The 22630-nt window shown below is 37.0% G+C and overlaps 1 protein-coding gene across 3 annotated transcripts in view; it reads left to right on the top strand.

The window, feature by feature from the left end:
• The window catches only part of si (sucrase-isomaltase (alpha-glucosidase)), a 59354-nt gene extending 36936 nt beyond the window's left edge, over nt 1–22418 (top strand). For all 3 annotated transcript variants that reach the window (XM_044120294.1, XM_044120293.1, XM_044120292.1), the window contains exons 28-48: nt 131–299; nt 1858–1954; nt 2630–2742; nt 3035–3160; nt 3533–3661; nt 3921–4034; nt 4182–4244; nt 4760–4873; nt 4979–5069; nt 5191–5329; nt 7211–7344; nt 7494–7528; nt 8117–8233; nt 14150–14298; nt 14907–14991; nt 15136–15192; nt 15795–15919; nt 16426–16514; nt 18085–18134; nt 19894–20064; nt 22157–22418. In XM_044120294.1, the coding sequence (XP_043976229.1) occupies nt 131–299; nt 1858–1954; nt 2630–2742; nt 3035–3160; nt 3533–3661; nt 3921–4034; nt 4182–4244; nt 4760–4873; nt 4979–5069; nt 5191–5329; nt 7211–7344; nt 7494–7528; nt 8117–8233; nt 14150–14298; nt 14907–14991; nt 15136–15192; nt 15795–15919; nt 16426–16514; nt 18085–18134; nt 19894–20064; nt 22157–22231 (2242 nt within the window). In that variant the 3' untranslated portion in view covers nt 22232–22418. The remainder of the gene's footprint in view (nt 1–130; nt 300–1857; nt 1955–2629; nt 2743–3034; nt 3161–3532; nt 3662–3920; nt 4035–4181; nt 4245–4759; nt 4874–4978; nt 5070–5190; nt 5330–7210; nt 7345–7493; nt 7529–8116; nt 8234–14149; nt 14299–14906; nt 14992–15135; nt 15193–15794; nt 15920–16425; nt 16515–18084; nt 18135–19893; nt 20065–22156) is intronic.
• Nucleotides 22419–22630: the final 212 nt, after the last annotated feature.

Raw genomic sequence — 22630 nt, 5'->3', positions numbered from 1 at the left:
AAGAGAAAGTTGCAGTTCCTTGGGGCCATTTTCCTTTTTCAAAATGAGACACAGCGAATAAGTGCTTTTGACAACAATTCTTTCTACCACCCTGCTTTTGACTAATTACATCCTCCATCGCTTTCCTCAGCTGGGACTCTGCCGTACCAGGTTTTACCTTCTCAGACATGTTCATCCAAGTGTCGACTCGACTGTCATCCAATTTTGTCTACGGTTTTGGAGAAACTGAGCACACCACCTATAAACATGATCTTAACTATCATACCTGGGGGATGTTTTCCAAGGACCAGCCGCCTGGTGTAAGTACTCCACTAAATTATACCTTCAAAAACTAAAGAATATAGATGATCATCCTAAGAGATTTTTTTTAGTATCCAGCCTGACTATGGGAATTTTTATTAAGCTCTTTTGATCACAGTTTCATCACAACCAGCAGTCATTAGCACCCTTGGTTCCAAATGTTAGGCCCTGTCAATAGGTTTTATGCTTCTTGTGTTTTGCTACATTCTTGTGCCAAATGTCTTTAACTTTGTATACTCTTCAGAGATGTTAGAGGTGACTTGTATAAATTTGTCTTTCTGTCTACCATGTCACTTTGATGTGGTTCTGTTGATATGAAGCAGTTTTTGAGTGTCATCATGTTTCTTCAAATAGTGTCAAGGCCAGTCAGGATGAGCTTTCTACCTACATCAGCATTATCAAGCACAATTGCTGAGCACGTGGGATAGCTCTGCAGAGTTCATACAAATGTTATGGTGCCCCTCAGAGAGCAAGGATATTAAAACTAGGAACGGGGGGGAAAAAAGGCTAAAACATACACCATAAAAATAAAAATAATTACTTTGCAAAAATATTCATAGCCCTTGAACTTTCCTTGGTCATGTTGTAGACATGCACTTCAGTGTATTTTCTTCTATTTTAGTCAACATTTTAAGACAAAGTAGAGCCTAACTGCAAAGTGAAGGTTTAATAAAAACAAACAGAGTAAAATGAATAAAAAACAAACCACCATGCACACACAACTTACACATTGAAACATGGTAGTGGCAGTATTAAGCTTTTCTTTGCAAGGGTGAACTGTTTTACAAAGATGAGTAAAAAATTTAGTATCTAGATATGAAAAACTGGTAAAGATATTCCCAAAAAAACTACTGGATGTAATGTGTCATTTTCCATTCACTTCATTTGAGATGCTGGTTAGTTTTTTTTTGTTTTTTTTTGTGAGGTAAGAAACCAAAAAAAGTGAAAGTTGTGGCTGTAAAATAACAAGCTGTGAAAAGTTCAAGGGATATGAATCTTTCTACAGAGCACCATAAATATGCAAGACAGAACACAACATTCTTTGTGCGCACAAAGACTTTAAAATACAAGTTAGACATTAAATCATAAACTTACCAAGTGATGAGAATTTTTCTTTTTTAATTGCTGCTGTGGAAGAATTTCTCAGTTCTTCCCCATGTTTAACTGAAAAAATGCAAAACTGAACCAATACTGAAACTGATTCCTACAACCATATAAAAAGTTATAGTAGTAACTGAGCTGGAGTTCATCAGCTTCTTATGTTGCAGAAATCGTTTCCGGATGGCGACATCTGACAGCGCAAATGTCTTCTCCGCCGCTAACATATTATCTGCTCTTTTTCGACCACTGCCCAGTTCTATCCAAGAAACTTCTGCTGCTGGAAGATATTTCATAGTAATAGATTCAATAAAATATTGATAGAGACTTGCTAGTGATGAATCAAAATGGTGGAAAAGTCGGCCTTTGGACAAGCGGCACAGATCTCCACGTTTCAACCAGGATTTGGCAACTTCACACTTTAAATACTTTTTTATGTATTTACTTCCGTTCCTTCAGTACAAGATGAATTGTTATGGAGTTCATCCCTTCTACATGGGCCTTGAGAACACTGCTGATGCTCACGGAGTGCTGTTGCTGAACAGTAATGCAATGGGTGAGAAATACATACACATTAGTACAGACTCTAAATCCAAGGTAGATAAGAGTTTAATGGATATAGAACAAGCTTATCAGTTTTCACATAACCCCAATGATTGACTTATTTTTAGAGTTATGAATTTTGAGTTAAGTAACTACCTATATTATGCATGCATATAACTACTAATTGTAATTATAACTACTACCTTCTATCAAGAAGATTTCTTCAAATCCCCAAAAAACTGAGAGCAGAAACTTTGAATACTGCTTTCTGAGAAAAAAAAAAGAAATTTTACTCTTTACTATATCATTTTCAAACACTCTTCATGTAATAGTTAAATATCTTCAAGCTCCTATCTTTGGACACGTTCCTCCACCTCTGCCCAGCTTGATTTCAGATCATGATTAGCTTTTTTTGCGGCCTCAGACAGCAACTCCTTGGCTCATATCTGTCAGTATGAACTAACAAAAAATGTGTCACAAAGAGGAAAAAAAAAAAACATATACGTCCCAACTAACTACAAGTTGTAGGAGCAGCCAAACTATGACATATTAACTAGAAAATGTGACATATTAACTGGAAAATATGATTTAGACCTCACATACTGCAAAAGACATCAGACTTATTCTTGGACAATATAAACTTTATCTAAAACTTTGAGTCATTAATATCTTTGTATTTTGTGTCCAGATGTGACTTTCCAGCCAACTCCGGCTCTGACCTACCGCACGGTTGGAGGCATTTTGGATTTCTACATGGTCCTGGGACCAACACCTGAGATGGTTGTGCAGGAATACACCACAGTGAGTCTTCTTCTTTGTTTCATATATGTGACTTTAGCTGTGTGAGCGTGTGTGTTTTGCACTTGGCCTTGGGCCGCTGGTGATGGACTGCGGCAGCTGGGAGTTCCTTGCTTCATTGCATTCTTCTATTTAGCCGGTCCAAACACACATGCACACAAACACTAAAGCACACAAAAAACAAACAAACAAACAAAACAAACACTTTATGGGCCTTTCCTATTTTCCCAAAAAGCAACTTTTTTTTTTTTTTGCTGAATTACCTTGACTTTCTTGTTTGTTTCCGTCTTTACAGCTAATTGGACGACCTGTTCTACCTGCCTACTGGTCCCTTGGGTTTCAGCTGTGTCGCTATGGTTATGTCAATGACTCAGAAATAGCAGAGCTGTACAGTGACATGAAGGCAGCCGGTATTCCCTATGTAAGTTTGAGACTTTTTTTGGATGTCTGTTGGGTGTTTAACAATAATTATATATACAGAAAAAAATATTAGGTATTAGTTCTGCATCATCAAACAATGCAGCCAGCAATGTGAAATATGCAGCAAATATGTTAAGGGCTATATTATCTCTTACTGTAAAATGCTCTACTGTTGAGTCTAGTTTTGTTTTCCCACCTTATTAGACCAAGTTAAAAATTCTACTTGTAAAATTGCAAACAATGTTGCAGAATTTTGCTAAGAGACTTCTATAAAAAAAGCGTATGCTTCATTGATATCAAGCTGAGAATTTGGCAAACATTGATTATCAGTCAAGCATAAACTAATCTGAAATTTACCTTTCATCTGCTGCAGGACGTTCAATACGCAGACATCGATTATATGGAGCGTCAGCTAGACTTTGTTTTGGACTCACAGTTTCAAGCACTGCCAAGCCTGGTGGACAAAATGAGAGGAGAAGGCATGAGGTTCATCTTCATTCTGGTAAACACTTAGCTCTTGCTGGCAGACACATGTATGCACATATACAGCCTTATACCTCCAAAGCATTTTTACAGTTTAGCACACAGTGCATAGCATTAAACCATTTTAATTTGAGGCAAAAAGTAATTAAGGCTTTTTGTAAGGCATTAGGCTTACAAATGATGTGTCTGATTCCAATAGCAAACTCAATATATTGTGAATCCCTGAAGTTGTTTACTACATGAACTGCATTGTTGTGTATATGTGTGTCTAATTTCAGGATCCAGCCATTTCAGGCAATGAAACAGTTTACCCTGCTTTCAGCAGAGGAAAAGACGCTGATGTCTTCATCAAATGGCCCAGTAATATGAGCAATGAAATTGTGTGGGGAAAGGTAAAACTCAATTGATATCAAATCAAAAGTCAGAAAATGACCTTGAACTACTGATAAAGAGAGAAATAAAAAAAATATGGTTATGGATTATTTTTTTTGTTCCTTGATAATTTGTGACCTTTTTTGTGACTCTTTTTTTCCTTCTAGGTCTGGCCGGATTTACCAGGTGTCATAGTCGATGAAAGTCTTGACTGGGACACCCAAGTTGAGGTACACCGCCTCCCATGTTTAGAATAGCTTAGAATATTTTGGAAACTATTAGCTATTGAATCGTTTCCGTCTGTGAAACCCTCAAAGTAAAACTGGTTTAAACAATTTATTGGAAAGTTTGGTAAACATATTTAAATTTTATCTTAAATGATAAATGGCTTTTACTTGTACAGCACTTTATAAAGACCCCAAAACGCTTCACACTACATTTTAGTCATTTACCCATTCACATACACACATTCACATGCTGACGGTGGGAAGCCCTCTGACCTCCACCAGCAATCAAGGTGGGTTAAGTGTCTTGCCTAAGAAAACAACGACAGAGACGGTCGGACCGGGAATCGAACTGGCAACCCACAGATTATAAGGATGAATTTCTACCACCGTTTTAAAATTTTGTCTTGACACTTTCCTTTACATATACTTTTGGTTGACTTTATGTAAATTCATGGCACATCAATGTAACTCAGTGAACATTAGAATTTTAAATTCATGCGTTCTTTTATCATTTCCAGATCTACAGGGCATACGCAGCATTCCCAGACTTCTTCCGTCCTCAAACTGCAATATGGTGGAAACAAGAAATCAAAGACTTCTATGATATGATGAAGTTTGATGGTCTTTGGATTGTGAGTATAAGAAAAATAAATATATGGCTGTTCCATTTAGAAATTTTTCACCAAATTGTTCACAACATTTCCTTTTATACATTGCAATCTACTTTTTCTCTGAAGGACATGAATGAACCTGCAAGTTTTGTCCATGGCACAGTTGGTGGTAACTGTCTTGGTGATCCCCTCCTAGAGTTTCCTCCATATATGCCACGTAAGAAACTAAGAATCTATTTGTGATTTTTTTTTTTTTTTTTGGTTTTGTTTGTAAACCCACCTACAGTGACATTTTTAAATTGATTTTTGTGTGTTTTTATATTTTGTGCACCATACAGCCCTGGAATCCAAACATATGGGCTTAAAACACAAGACTCTTTGCATGAACAGTGAGCAGATATTTAGCAATGGAAAGAAAGTCAGGCACTATGATGTCCACAACCTCTATGGATGGTCTCACACCAAACCTACATTCGAGTGAGTGTATATCTCTACATGTTTTCTGGTTACCTAATTACATGGGTTAATTGTTTGTATTGACCCACATATTGTTTGCAATGTAGACAAAACACCACCATAATGTAAATTCCACATAAAAGGAACAGAAAGCTCTGACTGAACCGGTCCATAAAGGAAAATCCAGCTTCAGAAGATTAATAACTAAATCTTTTCTCATCAAACCTTTATGATAATGTTTGCCAGTGTAAAAGAAAAGTGTTCCCTGTAACATAATTTTCTCACTGCACTATGGAAAGCCCACGTCACAACATTAGCTTAGGTTGTAGTTCTAAGACTACAGCACAAGTAAGGTAACACTATTTTGTGGAAGAACTATAATCTCATTAGATTCTGACAGTTTTTAGATATTCAATTTATAAAACAGAATTTTTATCCTGTGCAATTGTGTATATGAAAGTCGTGTGACACGTTTTACAGGATCATGAGGTGAAAGACTTGATTGCAGGTCTCAACATTGCAGCACAAGACAAGTAGAGCAGCTTTTAGCTAGCCTGGCCATTGCCTTCCTATACAATTCTGCTCAACGAAAATGTTCACTTCCAGCATAGTCTGGGTTTTCTCCCCTTTGACTCAGACTGGTTCCAGTTGATTTTTGACCGGGCTAATCAGTGAACAGAAGGAGAAGTTGTGAACGATGATGTCAATTTTTCATGCTGTTTTAGAATTGCGCTCTGCCTATAGATTTAGCGACAGCAGCAGAGGAAGTGAATGAAGCCATTCAGTTCATGTTGGCCACATTTCCAAATATTGAAATAACATTAACAGCTGCTTTGCTCAGCTCAGCACTTCTCTCTTTGCAGCAAAGGACGGTTGACTAGAGTATAGGCAATTTCTGGAAAGCTTTTTGGCATTGAACTGGCACATTGCATGCAAACCCAAATGTTATCGATAGGGTAAAATGTAAAACTTCAACAGAGTCCACTCCTCCAGGGAGCAATCGTTTCTCAGTAGCCAAGACTGCAGACCCTCTGAACGAAACAAACACTATGGGACAAGGGGCTAGCTTTTAGCCAATCAAATAATTCTCTTTTGGTCAAGTGACACCATTGTGTTGGCCTGGGCCAGAATTGTGCCTCTTAACAGTTTACTGCAATCCATTGCACAGGTGTCATGTGGTTAAAGTAATAAAAAACAGCCTTAGTAAAAATGGAAGCAGATGACAGCAGACCCAGTGCTGCTACTGGTGGCATCCTGCAGTTGTGAATCTCTAGTTTACCTCTGGAGTCAAAATTCAGATATGTGAACAATCTCAAACCCAACAGGTGTTGTCCTCACTTAGCAGGCCAATTGGTGTATGTCTCTACAGTTTATGTACTAAATAGTAAAGGAGACTGATTAGTAAGAGAGGTTGTGCATGTTTTTATGTTTTGTAAAGATTTAGTGAGACCCAAACGGCTGGAAGTTCAAACTGTTTGTTACAGCTATTATTGAATGTCTGTTAGTTATATTGGATTTTGAGGTCAGGGCTGCAAAAAAAACTTTTTATTTTCTTCTGGGATTCTGACTTGAAACTCACAAAAATGTTACTGCAAACATGCAGAATAAATATGATTTTTAATGTCTATTACTGATAAGAAACAATAACAAGAAAATTAAAATTCCTGTTGCATTGCTGTTTTGAGAAATACTGATCAATCGTAATTCTCAATCACAGAGGGCAATTACTATAATTTTTTGATTAACTGTTTAATTTTAAATGCCAAATGCAATAGTTAAACAATATACTAGTTTAGGTGATGGATCCAGCATCGTTAACAAGTACTTTGCCAATGGAAGAATGTGCTGTTTCATGTATGTCCATGTCTGTGTTTTTAAGACAAACTGTTTGTCTTTTTGCAGTGCTTTGCTTGAAGTTACTGGTAAGAGAGGAATCGTTGTGACTAGATCAACCTATCCATCTAGTGGGAAGTGGGCAGGACATTGGCTTGGAGACAATTACGCTAGCTGGGACCAGCTGTACAAATCCATTATAGGTATCTGCAGATACAGACACAAACTATAAAAGATACAGTTTCTTGTCAATATTTGCTGATTTTCTTTGCTAGCCTTTAATCTGACTGTATCAAGATGTGGCAGAAGCTAGATAAAGCATTTCCTGTTTTTTTTCTTTTTATTCTTGCAGGCATGATGGAATTCAGTCTGTTTGGCATTTCTTATGTAAGTACCAATATCTGATCTCAGTTATGACAAGACATAATCTTATTGATATGACCTTGTTCTTTCTAAATGGATTACAGCAGCTTAAGTGATCTGATTTTGTTTGCCCGACTCACTGATCAAAGGACATCTCGAAATAGTATGTGAAACATGTCATTACAAGCCCCACCCTCTCTGACAAAGTTTGAGCAAGTCTGTCATGACCTATGAAGTTTGTCATTAATTAAGAAATCTTAGCTGTAACTTATGTTTTCAAACTCTTGTGTTGATATTCTCAAGCTCCACTTATTCACCTCGTAGTCCTTGATTTTTTTGTTTCTGCTCCTTCCTCTTGCTCACATATCATTCTGTCGTATTTCATCATCTCATTGTGTCTAGGAATAATCATAATTTGACACCTTATTGATTGTCTTATGGAGGATCATTTGCATGCTCCAAGTCGAGCCACAGGGTCATAACACACAAAGACACTTGATAAATACAGTGCTGGCAACAATAGAGGTGTGACCTCTGTTATTGTCATTGGAAGGTGCCCTGTGTGTAGTTTCACCTGTTCTCTGACGCCTTTTCTGTCACTGTTGTTTTTAGACTGGTGCAGACATCTGTGGGTTCTTTAACAAAGCTGAGTATGAGATGTGTCTTCGTTGGATGCAGCTGGGTGCTTTCTATCCTTACTCACGTAACCACAACGGCAAGGGCAACCCGGTGAGTACTTCAAAAACACTTGTATAGTACTGACATTGAGTTTGATTTTGACCACAAAAAGCTCAGCTTAAGGTTTCAAATGTGTTGTCCAGTCAGCTCAGATAGTTCAACTTGTCTTTAACTTCTTTTACATGCTTTAGAGTAAGAGAAATAAAGGACAATGCATTTTATTGCACAATAATTCGACTTCATGAGAAAGACAAGAAAGAAAAAGTTTAGCTAAGTTTTTGAGTCGCTGTCAAGTCGAATCATTGAGTTGATTATAATTGGCCGGCAATAATTGTTTACAGAAGAACAGAAAAACATTCCAGTGTTGATAAACAATTTGTTTGGTAGATTTTGGGAACATTATAAAAATAAACAACACAGTCAAAAGTTAACTATAATTTTTAATCCCTGTGGGAATACAAAAATTGCCTAATCTTCATCAGTTAATGATATTACAGTTGGATGCTTCATGACTTACTGATTGGAATAAGAAAAAGCATTAATGACCATGAACTGCAGGTGTGAATCTCTAGTTTGAAATCTTAGATATATACTGATCAGACACAGTTTAAGATCAACAAAACCATCATCTGTTTTGTGAAAACAGAAAATAGGGGAGCATTTTCTATGCTTTTCCTTTTAAATAGTTTGTGGCACTAGTACGCTTTATTGTCAGTAATCAGACAGGAAACAGGCAGAGAGATGTAGCAAAGGTCTCAAGGTCAGGAACATCAGATGGCTGTATAAGGATCAGTAGCTTTCATTTAATGGAGAGCCTGCTCTACCACCATATTACACACAAGCCTCATCTATCTTTTTGTTGTCTATCTTTTTCAGCAATAAAATTGCTTCAGTTTAAGCCAAAAAAAAAAAAACCCTCAGTACATGGACTGGTGGGTTTACAGCCAGGATGAGGATCAGTGCCTCCAAATCCGAGGTCATGGTCTTTAGCCAGAAAAGGGTTCCTCAAATGAGGGACAAGTGGACCAGGACATCAGTAGGCGGATTGGTGTAGCATCTTTGTACCAGACTGCTGTTGTGAGGAAGGAGCTCAGTCAAAAGGCGAACCCTTGTTTAAGGTTATGAGCTTTAGCCCTGAGCAAAAGGAAGGGGTCATAGCTACATGTGGCCAACATGTGTTTTCTCCTGCAGGGTCTCTGTTCTCACTTAGATATAGGGGGAGAAGCTCCGATATCAGGAGGAACTCAGAGTAGAGCCGCTGCTTTTCCACGTTGAGAGGAGCCAGTTGAGGTGGATCAGGAATCTGCTTATCAGACCCTGGATAAGCAGAACAAAATGGATGAATGATGGGGTTTTTAAAAAGCCATTCTAAAATGTTGTCTTGCTTCTAATGCTGTCTTGTTCTTGTGAGTCCAGTAGCTGTTATGCTTTGTCTTGTGAGATGAACGTAGTGTCGCATGTCCGAGATCATTCAGTGTGAATAACCTTAGACTTTAATTTTAAAATTACAACCTGAAACCGAAGTGATGGCAACCAAAAGTTTAACGGAAAAAAAGTGTTTACCTGAACCACTCGGTAATGTTTCACAACACTTTGTAAGAGCTTTGAAACCGATGTTGCTCAGAGGGCTATCCTTTGCAAGTGAGGAATACAGTGCAGATAACAAGTCAACAGAGGCTTACTTCAAAAGATCCAAACTATTATTGCTGTTGACCCCAACCTTCGGAGCTTACGGTGTCTGCATTAGCCTGTAAAGTCAAGTTGTACAAACAGCTTGAACAACAAACTAAATGTAATCAACCTTTCCTTCTTTTTTCCACGTGGTATCTGTCTTAATTTGTCTCTTACACCACACACAAACACATGACAAAAAAAGAGACCTGTTTGGTTGTCTGGTGTCGTTGGCATTCATTTTAGTGGTGACCTTTAAAAGCGTTGGAACACATCTGAAAAATCCAATACCACCCGTCCAGAGATCGATCTCATAGGGCGAAATTTCTCCACACAAGAGACTGCAGTGCTAGACTGGGCACCTGCGCGTGTGTTTGTGTGGGTCTGCATCCGTGCTTTTTAACGACATGGAGCGAGGATGTAATTGAATTCTCAAGGTGATCTGAATACCACATTACCTCCACATTAAATACACACACGCAGCATTAAATTATGAACATTCAATAATGAGAACATAATAGAAAGAAATACTGTCACGGAGACAAAAGTATAATGAAAGTAGACTAATTAAATAAGCAATTAGTTTTTTTTTTATTTTATAAATATATAAAAAAAATTACAGTAAGGAAAAGTGGGGACAAGGAGTGATAACGTGGTACAGACTCAGCAGGTGCTGACACTTGCTAGAAAAAGAACAAAAGTCAAAATTAAGAGGTAGAAAGTGAAAAGGTCATCTATGTAAAGTACACTGTAAAACATTTTCCTGTAGGTTTTATAAAACAATATTTTGACATGTGAAGAGTATAACCTTAAAGACATACAACAACAACATCACCCCTGTAAACCAGGTATGCTGTGCAGGGTTAGATACTGTAAGGGCAGAAAGAGAAGAGTTTCTGCAGAGTCATTACCATCGCTCTGTCACACTGTCTCTTTGCCCTTAGACAGACTTTTAGCACTGACCTCCAGATAATTTTAGTGCACTGGCAAAACACTGCTAGGTCCACAGTCAAATCAGAGCCCAATTAATTAAGCAAGTGAAAAAGCACACTGAAATTCAGCACACTTTATGTTCACTCTTTGTAAGATACCACAAGATATCCACAGATGGCTCAGTATCCATATGCAGGTCTTTATATACTTCAATGATTAAAAAAAATATTAAAAATCGCACAATAATGTTTTTAAATCAAGAGAGAAAAAGCGCTTTATTTTCTTTTCGCTGTAGTTTTCGTCAGATATCTGCATTTTGTCATTAGGTCACAAACTATATTCATTTTTCTGCTTATTTTACACAAACAGAAGATTACTAAAGAAAGTATTTGTAATTTCTTTTAACTATACTCTCAAAGGCAAACATTAAAATTACGTATGTTGCCATTCTCTGACTCGGAAAATCAAACAAACTGATTTTCAGTGAGCTGTTTATAAAAACAAATGTTTTTTTTTTTTTTTTTTTGAAGAATTGCCTTTAACTATAGACAAAATAAAATTTTTAAAACCGAGGACAAAATCAGCTCTTTTTCTTATGAAGATTGATAATCCTTGAGCTGGTCGCCAAACAATTAGTGGCACTCATAAAATTACAATACATTTATAAAACATCAAAGCTCATGTCAATGAAGTAAATTTTACCTCTTTTTTTTTCTCTCCTAGAAACTCATGTTCAGAGCAAAGTGCTGAGAATTACTTTCCAGTAACCACATTTGATTGTACTGAATTAGGGTGGGAAAAGGGCTCTCTGAAATTTGAAGCAGGTGGAATTCCTTTGGTCTCCTGATAATTAGAAGTCTCAAAACTTACTTGGAAAATTAAATGATAATCCGCTAAATTCACCGGGTCATAAAATAATGGAAATTGTCTGTATTCCGTCGCATGCAGTTAGGCATTCAATAAATGACCGCTGAGCTGCAATTAATTATCACTGCTGCAGGTAATGATCACATTCAAGGTAATACTGGGTGAAAAAAAATAAAAAATTGTCTGTCGTTTCTTTGCTGATCCTAATAGATTCTCTGAAAACTATCATAGAATATTTAATTTCTCCAATGAAAAAGGAAGGTGCCACATACACACTTAAAATCTAATTTATCTACTGAACACAAGACAATTTGCATATGAGGTACACATCCACGACACAAACACAAAGCATCATAGGGAGTAGCATATGGTCTTGGCACGCTTCATCTAATATTCTTCATGATCGAGGGTGTGTGTGTTCACATGTGTGTACTCGACCAGATTGATTATTGTCCAGGCTGCAGTCCCTAGCTGTAAGCTCAGTTTTATAATAAGCACTGAACAGTTTTATGTTTAACCCTTTCTGCAGAAAAATCACACTACATCCTCTACTCTGTATCTGCGCTCCCTTTCTGAGGGGATTGTTCAGCTGTTTTGATGATATGTTGCTATAATACAACACTCTGCAAACCTATTTACACCCTTTAACTTTTTCACTTTCTTTTTTTGCTTTAATGTCACACACACACACACACATCAGTACACTGTATTATGCTAGAATAAGTGCATAACAGTCAAGTTAGTAGGAAAATTATATTTGTGTTTCAGAATTTTCTACAGCAAAAAGTTTGAAAACTGTGTTGCACATTTGTATTCATCCCTTATTACTTTACAGGGAACACGCCAGAAGAATGCTCTATCATACATTAGTCCAAAGTTGACCTTTTTGGCTTGCACAGAAAATGCTTTTTTGAGGTAGAAAACAAACACACATGCTGAAACATAGTGGTGGCATCAACATGCTGTGCGAGGGCTTTTCTTTAGGGACTGCAGTAGAGTTTTTTAAGTCTCTAAAACATTACTAGCAGTGTTTTAGAGGCTCAAAAAACAGTTAAAAGTTCTGAAACACTTGACACTGGAGCAGATTTTATCCTTCCAAGCAGGTCAATAACTAAATATACAGCCTGAGATACAAATTAGTGATTTGGACAAAGCCATATTTATGTGTTAGAATACCATACCAAAGTCCAAACAAAACAATAATAAATATTTGTGGTGAGATATATAGAGATGCTCTCCGTCCAATGTGTTTAGGCTTGAACTAATTTACGGTATTCATTAGTTTTAGAGACAGAAATGCAAGGGAAGTGAAGTGTGACCCAAATGCAAGCATGGTGGCAGAAGAGAAGCAGAGAAAAATACAAAAAACTTAAACCGTAAATGGAACACAAGGAAAAACCCTGACTGGCAGCAACAACAAACGGTCTGACCTGGACTAAGAGAACCAAGTAGTATTGACATTGGGGAGCTTATTCACTGGACATGAGAGCAGGAGTAATGAGCAGATGAGAGACGGCTATGAAGTACAGGGAGCTTAGACTGAGTGAAGGTAAACCAGGGAACACAGTAAGCTATCACTAACAAAACATTGTAAACACTAGCAGAATGCAAACCTTGGAAGACACAGAACTCAAAATGCTACAGATTGTGACATCACCATAAGGAACAGAGTACACTTGGAACCAGGGAAATAAAGAAAATAAAACCAAACAAGATATTAAAGTGTAAAACCAAAAGCATGTAGAAACTTAAAACTTAAGAATGACATTGATATTTTATATTAATATTTTGGCTTTTGATGAATTCAAAAGCCAAACAAAACCAGAATCAGTTTAAGCTGACATTTGCAGTTGTAGTTGCTGCAAATGGTTATTTTACAAATGATTGACTCAATCGGGCCAAAATACAAACTGAATCACATTTTTGTTTTTCATCAGTACAAAAAATAGAAACCCACAGGTCAGTTTACTTTTGAAACTCATTTTGTATTGGTCTGCTATCTAAAATTAAATAAAACACAAATAATTTGTTCTCAGTTGCATGGCAATTGTATTACTGCCTTTGTATTAATATGAGGCAAGATCATGAGCAAACATGATATTGCTTTGTTGAAGTATCGGTATTTACGCCACTGATAAAAGCCTTCATTTATTTATTCATTTAATTCATTTTCCAGTAATATAACTATTATATTATGGTCATGATCTACAAAAAATTGAAGGCTTTGTCTCCTGGTGAGAAGGAAACATTTTTATGCCATCCATGATTTATGAGCAAAATACAAATGAGCAAAATAAAAATTAATGAACCCAAGAAAACTAACCAAAGTGCTTACAAGAAAGATCAAAGGGTAGAATAATTTTAAAATATTAATGACACAAATACATTTTAAATATAATTGCTATTTGTGATGAGATTTAAATGCATGTATGCCATATTTTGTGCTGATTTGAAATGTACTTCATTCACATATAATTGCATTTACTTCTTCTTCAGAGACAAGACCCTGTTGCCTGGGATAACAGATTCGCTGAGGCGTCCCGAGATGTTTTGAATATCCGCTACACCCTCCTGCCTTACCTTTACCTGCTGATGTTTGAGGCTCACACCAAAGGAAGCACAGTTATCAGACCAGTACTGCATGAGTAAGTATAGATATATTTGTTTCAGTGGTTCATACTCTAGAGCTTTATTGCTTACAATAAAGTATTCAATAACAGTTTTGTTTTTTTTTGTCATCTACTGATGAGAAGTGCCTTATTAAAAACAAATTAAACCAATTAAAGCGTGATGTGTTTTAAGCTTTCTTTTAAAGGTTTTAAATACTTCTGCTTTAAAGACCTAGAATCATTAAAACGTTATCTATCTATTTTTTTCATTGAATTGGTAGGAAGTTGAAAGGTTGTGTCTGGCCATAGAAGCTACAACGTAAAAGATGCTTTATTTCTAGTATGACTGCCTCAAAGCCATTTGCACAGAGCCCAGTGGCTGCTCTTGGCAGCTCCCAGATGAGAGTGTTTGAAATTGTTCGAAAAAGATGTATTTATTCATCTGAAGAGACTCCTATAAAGTCACAGATGGTATTTAAGAAGCTGCCAGAACGAGTCTGGCAGGGTTATTTGGCTCGCATCTTCAAATCACTGAATTCTAGCATAAGTATTTGAACAGTCGGTGGGGCTAAGGATGCATGAGTAAGCTTTGGTAACATGCCTTCTCTGTCAGGATTAATAGTTTCTTTACTTCTCTGTCACAGGTTTGTAAAAGACAAAGCTACATGGGTCATCCACAAACAGTTCCTCTGGGGACCTGCCCTCCTTATCACCCCTGCTCTAGACCCAGTATGTTTATACGCATAGTATTTTTCCTTCCATTTGTCTGTTTTTATCAGAAATATTTTTTGAAAAATGACACACTTTACCTTTATACTTTAAATCGATCAGTGCTCACTTTTTAATTTGTGTTGTTTGTTTTTGTGTGAACAGGGAGTTACAGTGGTAGAAGGCTATCTTCCAGACGCACGTTGGTATGACTACCACACAGTAAGTATCTGGCTGACAATCATTTTAGAGAAAGACACTCTTATCTTTTGTTTTCCCCTCTAGGGGGTCTTTTATGGCTCTACTGTCCCTTATATGACAGTAGGCTGACAGGAAAGGGGGAAGGAGAGGGGGGAAGACATGTGGTAAATGTTGCCGGGTCCGGGAATCGAACCCACGCCGGTCGCGTCGAGGACTCAAGGCCTCCAAATGTGGGTTGCGCTATCCCCTACGCCACCACAGCACGCCCAAGACACTCTGATCTAACCAACAATCTGTCTATGTTGGTAAAACAACATGAGACAATATCACTAAAAGAACCTGTATGCTCTATTAAAAGACAGACTTACCAGCTCTGGGATTTATTAGAAAACATAATAAATGAAAAAAGAGGCAAGAATTTATGATGAGACTGTCCTGTTAGTTTCTAACTTCAGCCCCCAGAACTACAGCAGCAGCCAGAGCAGCGTCCTAATTTAAACCTTGACTAATGACAAAGTTTAAAATGTTCTGAAATATATACTGCTGCGGTATTAACATACCAAATCCATAGCTACAATTTCAAACCGTTCACTTTCACGAGTCTCTCTTAATTTTCTCCTTAGGCCAAGGATGTTGGTAAGCGTGCCACAAAACTCTCCATGGAAACACCACTGGAGCACATTAACCTCCATGTCAGAGGCGGATACATCCTACCCTGGCAGAAACCAGAGAACAACACATTCTACAGGTGAACACACTCACACGTCTGTCAAACCACTGACAGCACCCAGTCAGTGATCAATAAATTAAAGATATTGGAAGAAAAAAAGGCATGCCTTTTGGGAAGCATAGATTTTTGTACTTATGTGTTCCCATTAAACATACAAAAAGAAAAGGTTGAATCATTTTATTCACGGTAAATAAATAAAAATTTGCTTCTAAATCCTTATAATCATACTCTTTTATAATTAGAGATGATATCACATGTTGCAAATGTAAATAAATTTATCTTTAAAATTAGATTTTGTCAAACAGAAGCCAGTAAGTTGCTGTTTTAACTCAGTTTGACTTGGATTTAGTCACATATTTGCAGCATGTGGAACCACAGAATGACTGAGAGCAACACTAACAGTTCCAGCAGCAGTTTGATCAGGTGGATCCCCTAAGCAGAAATGGAAATGTATTTGTCTGAAGCAGCAGGTATAAATAGAAAAGCTCCTTTAGCTCTAACCCTCTCTGTCTCATTCCTTTCAGTCGGAAGAACCCTATGGGACTCATCGTTGCCCTGAGTGACTCTGGAACTGCTCAAGGATCTGTCTTCTGGGACGACGGCGAAGGAATAGGTGAGTGAAAGGTCACTCATCCAAAGAGAAGCTTGCCATTTCATGTTATGTGTGTGTGTATATTTATGAGGTACTTATTCATGATACTCAATAACCTATCAAAAACACAAACACATTAAGGAATTCGTGTTACATGTCTGCATACATACCGTGACATATGATCACCAATCCACAATCAGATTTCAAATAAATTGTTGAACACAACAAGAAAAGCTTTTGTAGAGTTTTTTGTGAGAAGTTTATTCAGTAGTTTTCATGTGGTTAAATTATGTGCCTCGTATGAGTACCACACTGTCACAATTAAAGGATGCAACTCAATAAATTTCCACATCATCGGCTTCTATAACAATGGCCTTTCCTCTCTCTGTGGAGGACGTAACTAACTCTGATGGAAAACTTCGAGCAGTTTTACCCATGATTACTTGGACCGATTTCTGTGTAAAATATTTGATCAGTATCAGCTCAAAGGCATAAAAAAACATTAACATGTAAATTAATGGGAATATCAATTAAGCATACCACTTTGTGGTAACTTCATAAAATTGGAAAAATAATTTTTAAAATAGAAAAATAACAAAATTGGTTGGACATCCTAATAAACATTATTGCATCTTTTTGTGCACAACTTTGTTTAAAAGAAAAATAGTTATGTTCATAGAAGATTTAGCTTTTCAAAAATTCATATTTAGTGTTTCCTGAGTACATTTAAAAAAATGTAAAAAATTTACAGAAGTTAAAAACTATAACTCACTACAATTTTTTTGAAGAATTTGTCGCTAAATTTAGAAAAGCTATAAATTTAAATCGACCTTAACAGATCAAGCCAACCAGACAATTTTCTGTTCACTTCCTCATTCATTCTCAGATTGTTCTCTCACACACTTAAACTAATTTAGCGCATGAAGTGCTTCTGTTAGAAAATGCAATACTCTGCGAAAGGCATGTTTGTGTTGGGACAAAGAAAGGCAGATAGAGACGAACCGATGAAGAAACAGGGTGGTAGGTTGGGGATGTAGTGACAGAAACTATTACAGTAATTCCTTGTGTCTCTGCCTGGAGATATGCTCTCCATCACTCCTCCTTTATCTTGTCCCTCGCTCCTTTCTCATGTGTCTGTCTGTCATGTAGCCTGTCTGTGTCTTTTTATGTTTGTTTTGCCTCTTGGTTTAGTCTGTGCTCCCCTGTATTATGTACCATTCTCCAGTTTTAAGTCCTGAAGGCTTTAGTTTTATTTCACTCCACCGTCAGTCAGGCTCTTGACTTTTCAGTCACACACTTATCTGTTTACCCACTTACAGAGCCAGCTAATTACTCAGTTTCATCCAGTTAGGCAGTTGTACTTCTAATTAACTTACTTTGTTGATAGAAAACTGTCATTTGCTAACTTAACTCAGCCTGAAATGAACTTGGGGTTAGTTAATTTCAGTACTGTTTTACTATACTGGCTCAAGCACTGTACAAGTCCAGTACTTGTCCTGAATCTCTCTATGACAATCATTCTGAAGTTACACACCAATTCAAACTCCATGTCTCTGCTTTGTACTTAACCTTCTCAATTTTTTCCCAACAGACACAGTTGGAAAAAAAGAATATCTCCTAGCCTCCCTTAAGGCAGAAGGGGTGAGTTCAAGGGCAACTAAATTTCACATGTCCATAATCTTCTTCTGTACTTCTGTCACCGATTATCTAAACACTGTGCATCCTTATGCATAGATTTTGTGGATGACTAAAAATGTGACATTATTTGGCAACGCTTTGTTACAAAACATTGAGTCCAGTTTGGAGGTATGTCATTTGCCGAAACATGAATAGAAATATAAAAAAATTAGCTAATTTTCAATTATACGTTTCTCTTAGGCCAGTGGTTTTTACAATAAACTTAAAAAGTTGGCAAGGTTGTTCTTTGTCCTCAACAGTTTACTAAAGGAGAATAAAATACCCACTGCATCATCCCAATGACAGACTAGGGTTTCATTTTTGTACTAAAACAAGCCACATCAAGCTGGCCTTTTTCTTTAAACAGCCTCTTTTCAAATTGCTCTATTGTCCAGGGGGAATAAATAATGTTTCAGTGTGGACAGAGGACCAAAACAGAGAGGAGAAAGATGCTTCAAAAAATGTACTTGACTTTGCAAGGACGTAGTCTTAGAGTATATTTACTGTCCTTTAGAACAAATACACTATGAGCTTTGAAGGGAAATGATACACTATGCAACCTAACAACAACATCATCACTACGTTTTTAAGTGGAATTATGACAGGATAATCAATTTAGGGAAAAATAAAAGATACAAGGTGGATGCAAACCACCTGTTTACATCCAAGAAATTGTTGATTTCTAAAAACATATTTCTGCTAATATGTGTGCCTACTTGAAGACTTATGGCTAAGTTTGATTATAAGGAAATATTGACTAAACCTCTTCAAATATGTCAGTACCTTCCTAGTCACTGGGGCTAATAGGACTATCACTGCTCTATTGGTTGTTTTATTTTGTTTTTCTGCCAAACAATCCCAGGCACACGCAAGCACACATTAATTGCACAATAATGCTCCAAGGCATACATGTGTGCGCACTTCTGCAGTATACAATGTTACAGTTAGTGTGGCCAAACATCTGTGGCTGTCCTCAGGTTCAGTCCAAAGCAATTTAACATGGCGATAAAAACAGACACATTATCTGGCAGCCGATCGAAGACAGAGCAGCAGCAAAAAAAAAGAAAGTGCGCCTGTTTTAATGGGTGTGTGTGTAGGCGTGAACAAAGATGTGAAAAGGTGAGGCTAAGTTGGGTGATGCAGTCAGGGCTGTCTAACAGATAAGCAGATCATTGTCCATTTGGATGGGCTTTGTAAACATCTATTGTGCATTTGCTTGGGCGGGTGAGGGGGTCTGATCTTGTAACTCGAGGACAACACTTTAGTCTTTCCAAGTTTTTGGAAAAGTTCAACATGAAGACTGGCCATTCACCTCTTTGTCATTCTGTGCTGTAGGAGTCATGGTTATTTTATTTCTTCACTCTGCTAATTGCCAACTGGACGGAAATGGAGTTGTCTGAATGAAGTAAATGATAAATGGTTCCTGGGGCCAAAATCTGTCATGCCAGCATCAATCTATAGAAATAAGGTGTAATGTACAGTCTTGTGAAACTGTTTGGAATAAAATAACTAATATAGAGTTAATTGCTTTTAAGAATAAATTGATATAAGATGGTTATGCTTGCAAATCGATGTGTGGAAAAGAAAGTAATTCTTAGTACAATGTTAAAACAAAGTGCCACGTGATGTATTTTATCAGATAAATAACCTAATTTAAATAGGTAATATTTTGCATTTGCATTCATTTAATAACTACTAATTATTTATTTTTCTGTTTCTCCAGAAAACCTTGTCTAGTCAGATTGATCACAACGCTCTAGTCGCTGCTGATCATCTGAACCTGGGAGTGGTGAGGGTTTGGGGGGCAGGAACTGTCAAGATCACCGGGGCGACCCTGACAGACAAGGATGGCGGGACGCATTCGCTAAATGTAGTGCACGACACCAACACTGAGGTGAGAAGTGTTTTCAAATTCTCATTGTTTATGATGCTGTTTTGATTGTTTTCTGTTTCTACATAAGAGGAACAAAAATTGTATAGAACTGAAAGACAGATTGGGGAAAAAGAAACAATAAATTACAGTTTAGTGTTGGCAAAGGAGGCTCTCTTCTGGCGCTTCTTTTTCTTTCTACATGTATGTGCATCGCAAGATTATTTTTAAATCTTACACTCAAAATGCCACGTTTACTTCTGGTGAAATATACCTATAGACTTGTCTAAAGTATAGGGTTTGTAATTTATCTTTACCAAAGTAGAAAATATAATAAAAATAAATAAATAAATTAAGTGCAGTTAAGTTAAGTTTCCCCAGTGTGCATAAACATATTTTCTTAGTGATTTTGTATGTGGATTTGCACAGCTTTCTGCTCTAATAACCCTTGCCTAAGCAAATTAATCAGTGTCTGACATCTGCAGCTTCTTGTGCATGGCTGTCATACCTCATCCAGCTTTTTTTTTTTCCATTTCAGCACACATGTTAGCAGAGAAGCACACAGACATGTTTGAGTTGACTGAGCATTTTCTAGTCAGATTAAAATGCCCAGCAAAGCAAGGTTCGCAGCCCATATCCTGCTGTGCTGCATTCTGTTGTCTAATAGCTGTAATTAATGCCGTGTTCTCTGTGACAATATTCTTTTGTCTTCATTTTGTGATGAACACAGGACTTGACATAGGACAGAGTTTTTAAAACTGCTTGTATTTTTTTTATTTTTGCCACAGCGTCATATCAGCTGTTGCTTTGACAGACAGAAATGTTTAGGAAACTCATGAGCATTCATAAAGGTCAAAGCAAAACCATTACAAATATCCAATGTGACTTACGGTTCAGGTTAGTTTGATTTTTTTAGTAGTCGTTCTTCAACTCAACACTTGCACACTTTTTCTTCTTCACATCAAAGTTACTTCACAGACTGATTTTGAATGAACCTACTCAGTGGTTCTGTTTGAAGCAAAAGGGTCATGGTCCACATGGCAGAACTGGAACGAATTTTGGGGTTCAACTTGGGGACACTTCAGTGGGATTGTTGCTGAGCACATCAGGGCTTTAGGTGATAGAAAGCCCAAAACAGCTCAAAGGTATACTGGCAACAATAGTCCAAGATAGGAAAATAAACAGAAAGGGTTTTGAAAGTAAAGACCAGGCAATGCAAAGGTGGACAGTGCAGTGACACAGGCAATATGAAGAACTGGCTCAAAAATAAAATAAAAGATGACAGGAGATAGTGTGTTACTTCTGGCTGCTGTGAAATACTTCTGTTGAGGTTGTGTACCTGCACTCGGTTTTCTTCTTGAGAGCATAAAAATGATACCCAGTGCAAATCCTTAAATAATCAGAGGTGAAAAAGCCTCCAATCTTCAGATTTGATCTGACACTTGAGAAGTTAGACAGTGAAGTAAGTCAAGAGGTCGAGAATTGCATATAAGGATAGTCAACACTTCTGTTGTTGGGTTGCACCTGTGTTGGAGACGGAAAGATTGACTCTGAATAAAGAAACGACAGAAATATATCCCATCTAAAGAGTGAGAAAAACACGCAGAAAAGGATTCGTATGGAGAATGAATGCGCAGAGGGAAATAAGAGAAATGGAGTAAAGATGACACAGTTTATTAATGGCAATAACAACTAGTTTTTCAGTATGAAATATTCTCTTATCTGTAATTATACCCTGATTGGGTGATAACTTGAACATCAGTAAATGAGTCAGTAAGCAGATGGCGGTGTCATCGAGATACAGTGAGGTAGGAGAGTCATTTCTGCCCCCTTTAAAACAAGGTAGCTACAGTCATGCAGAAAACTGGCTTATGGCACAGTACATTAGGACTGATATTACCAAGCAAGCAGTTTCTAAGCATGTACCTGTTATAGCTCAATGAAGTCGTTCAAACAAAATAAGGAGTAAGTCTTAGACACATGTCTGCACGCTTATTATGCATGGCCATGGAGACAGAAAATTATGCAGAGCAAATGGTTGTATTTTGAAAATTGTTTTTACACATACAGCACAGCATCCTATGGCTCATTCCTTCTACTCTTTCTTTCTGTATAGGAGCTGACTATTGATGCTACCTCAAAGGCTGTTCCTCTGCACCATACCTTCAGTATAACATGGAAGACCGGCTGAGAGCAATCATCACATGTTTTTGCTGTTTAATGATTAATCAAGTTAACCAGATTTTAACATCAAGCCTTAATTTATTGTATCTGTGCCATTTTTTTTAACAAGACAGTTTTTTTTTTCATTAATGTGCTTTAAAATGAAATGCTTAGAAACGTAAGAAAATATGTGATGACTGAAACTTTTAATAATGTACAAACTGTAATGTTTTCTTTGTCTTTCTTCCTTAATAGTATAATATTAATAAAAATGATTTGTCTTAAGTATGTTGAGCTGAAAAGTATTTTTTTGATATTCATACAGTCAAAATGGCTCCAACAAAATACGAGAAATTGAGTAAAGATGACCCAGTTTCATCTTTACTCCATTTCTTTGTCTTTTATGACAATATCACTGCACATTTAT

The sequence above is a fragment of the Gambusia affinis genome, linkage group LG06 (genome assembly GCF_019740435.1).
Source record: "Gambusia affinis linkage group LG06, SWU_Gaff_1.0, whole genome shotgun sequence".
Lineage (NCBI taxonomy): Eukaryota > Metazoa > Chordata > Actinopteri > Cyprinodontiformes > Poeciliidae > Gambusia > Gambusia affinis.
This window is presented reverse-complemented; position numbering and strand designations above follow the sequence as displayed.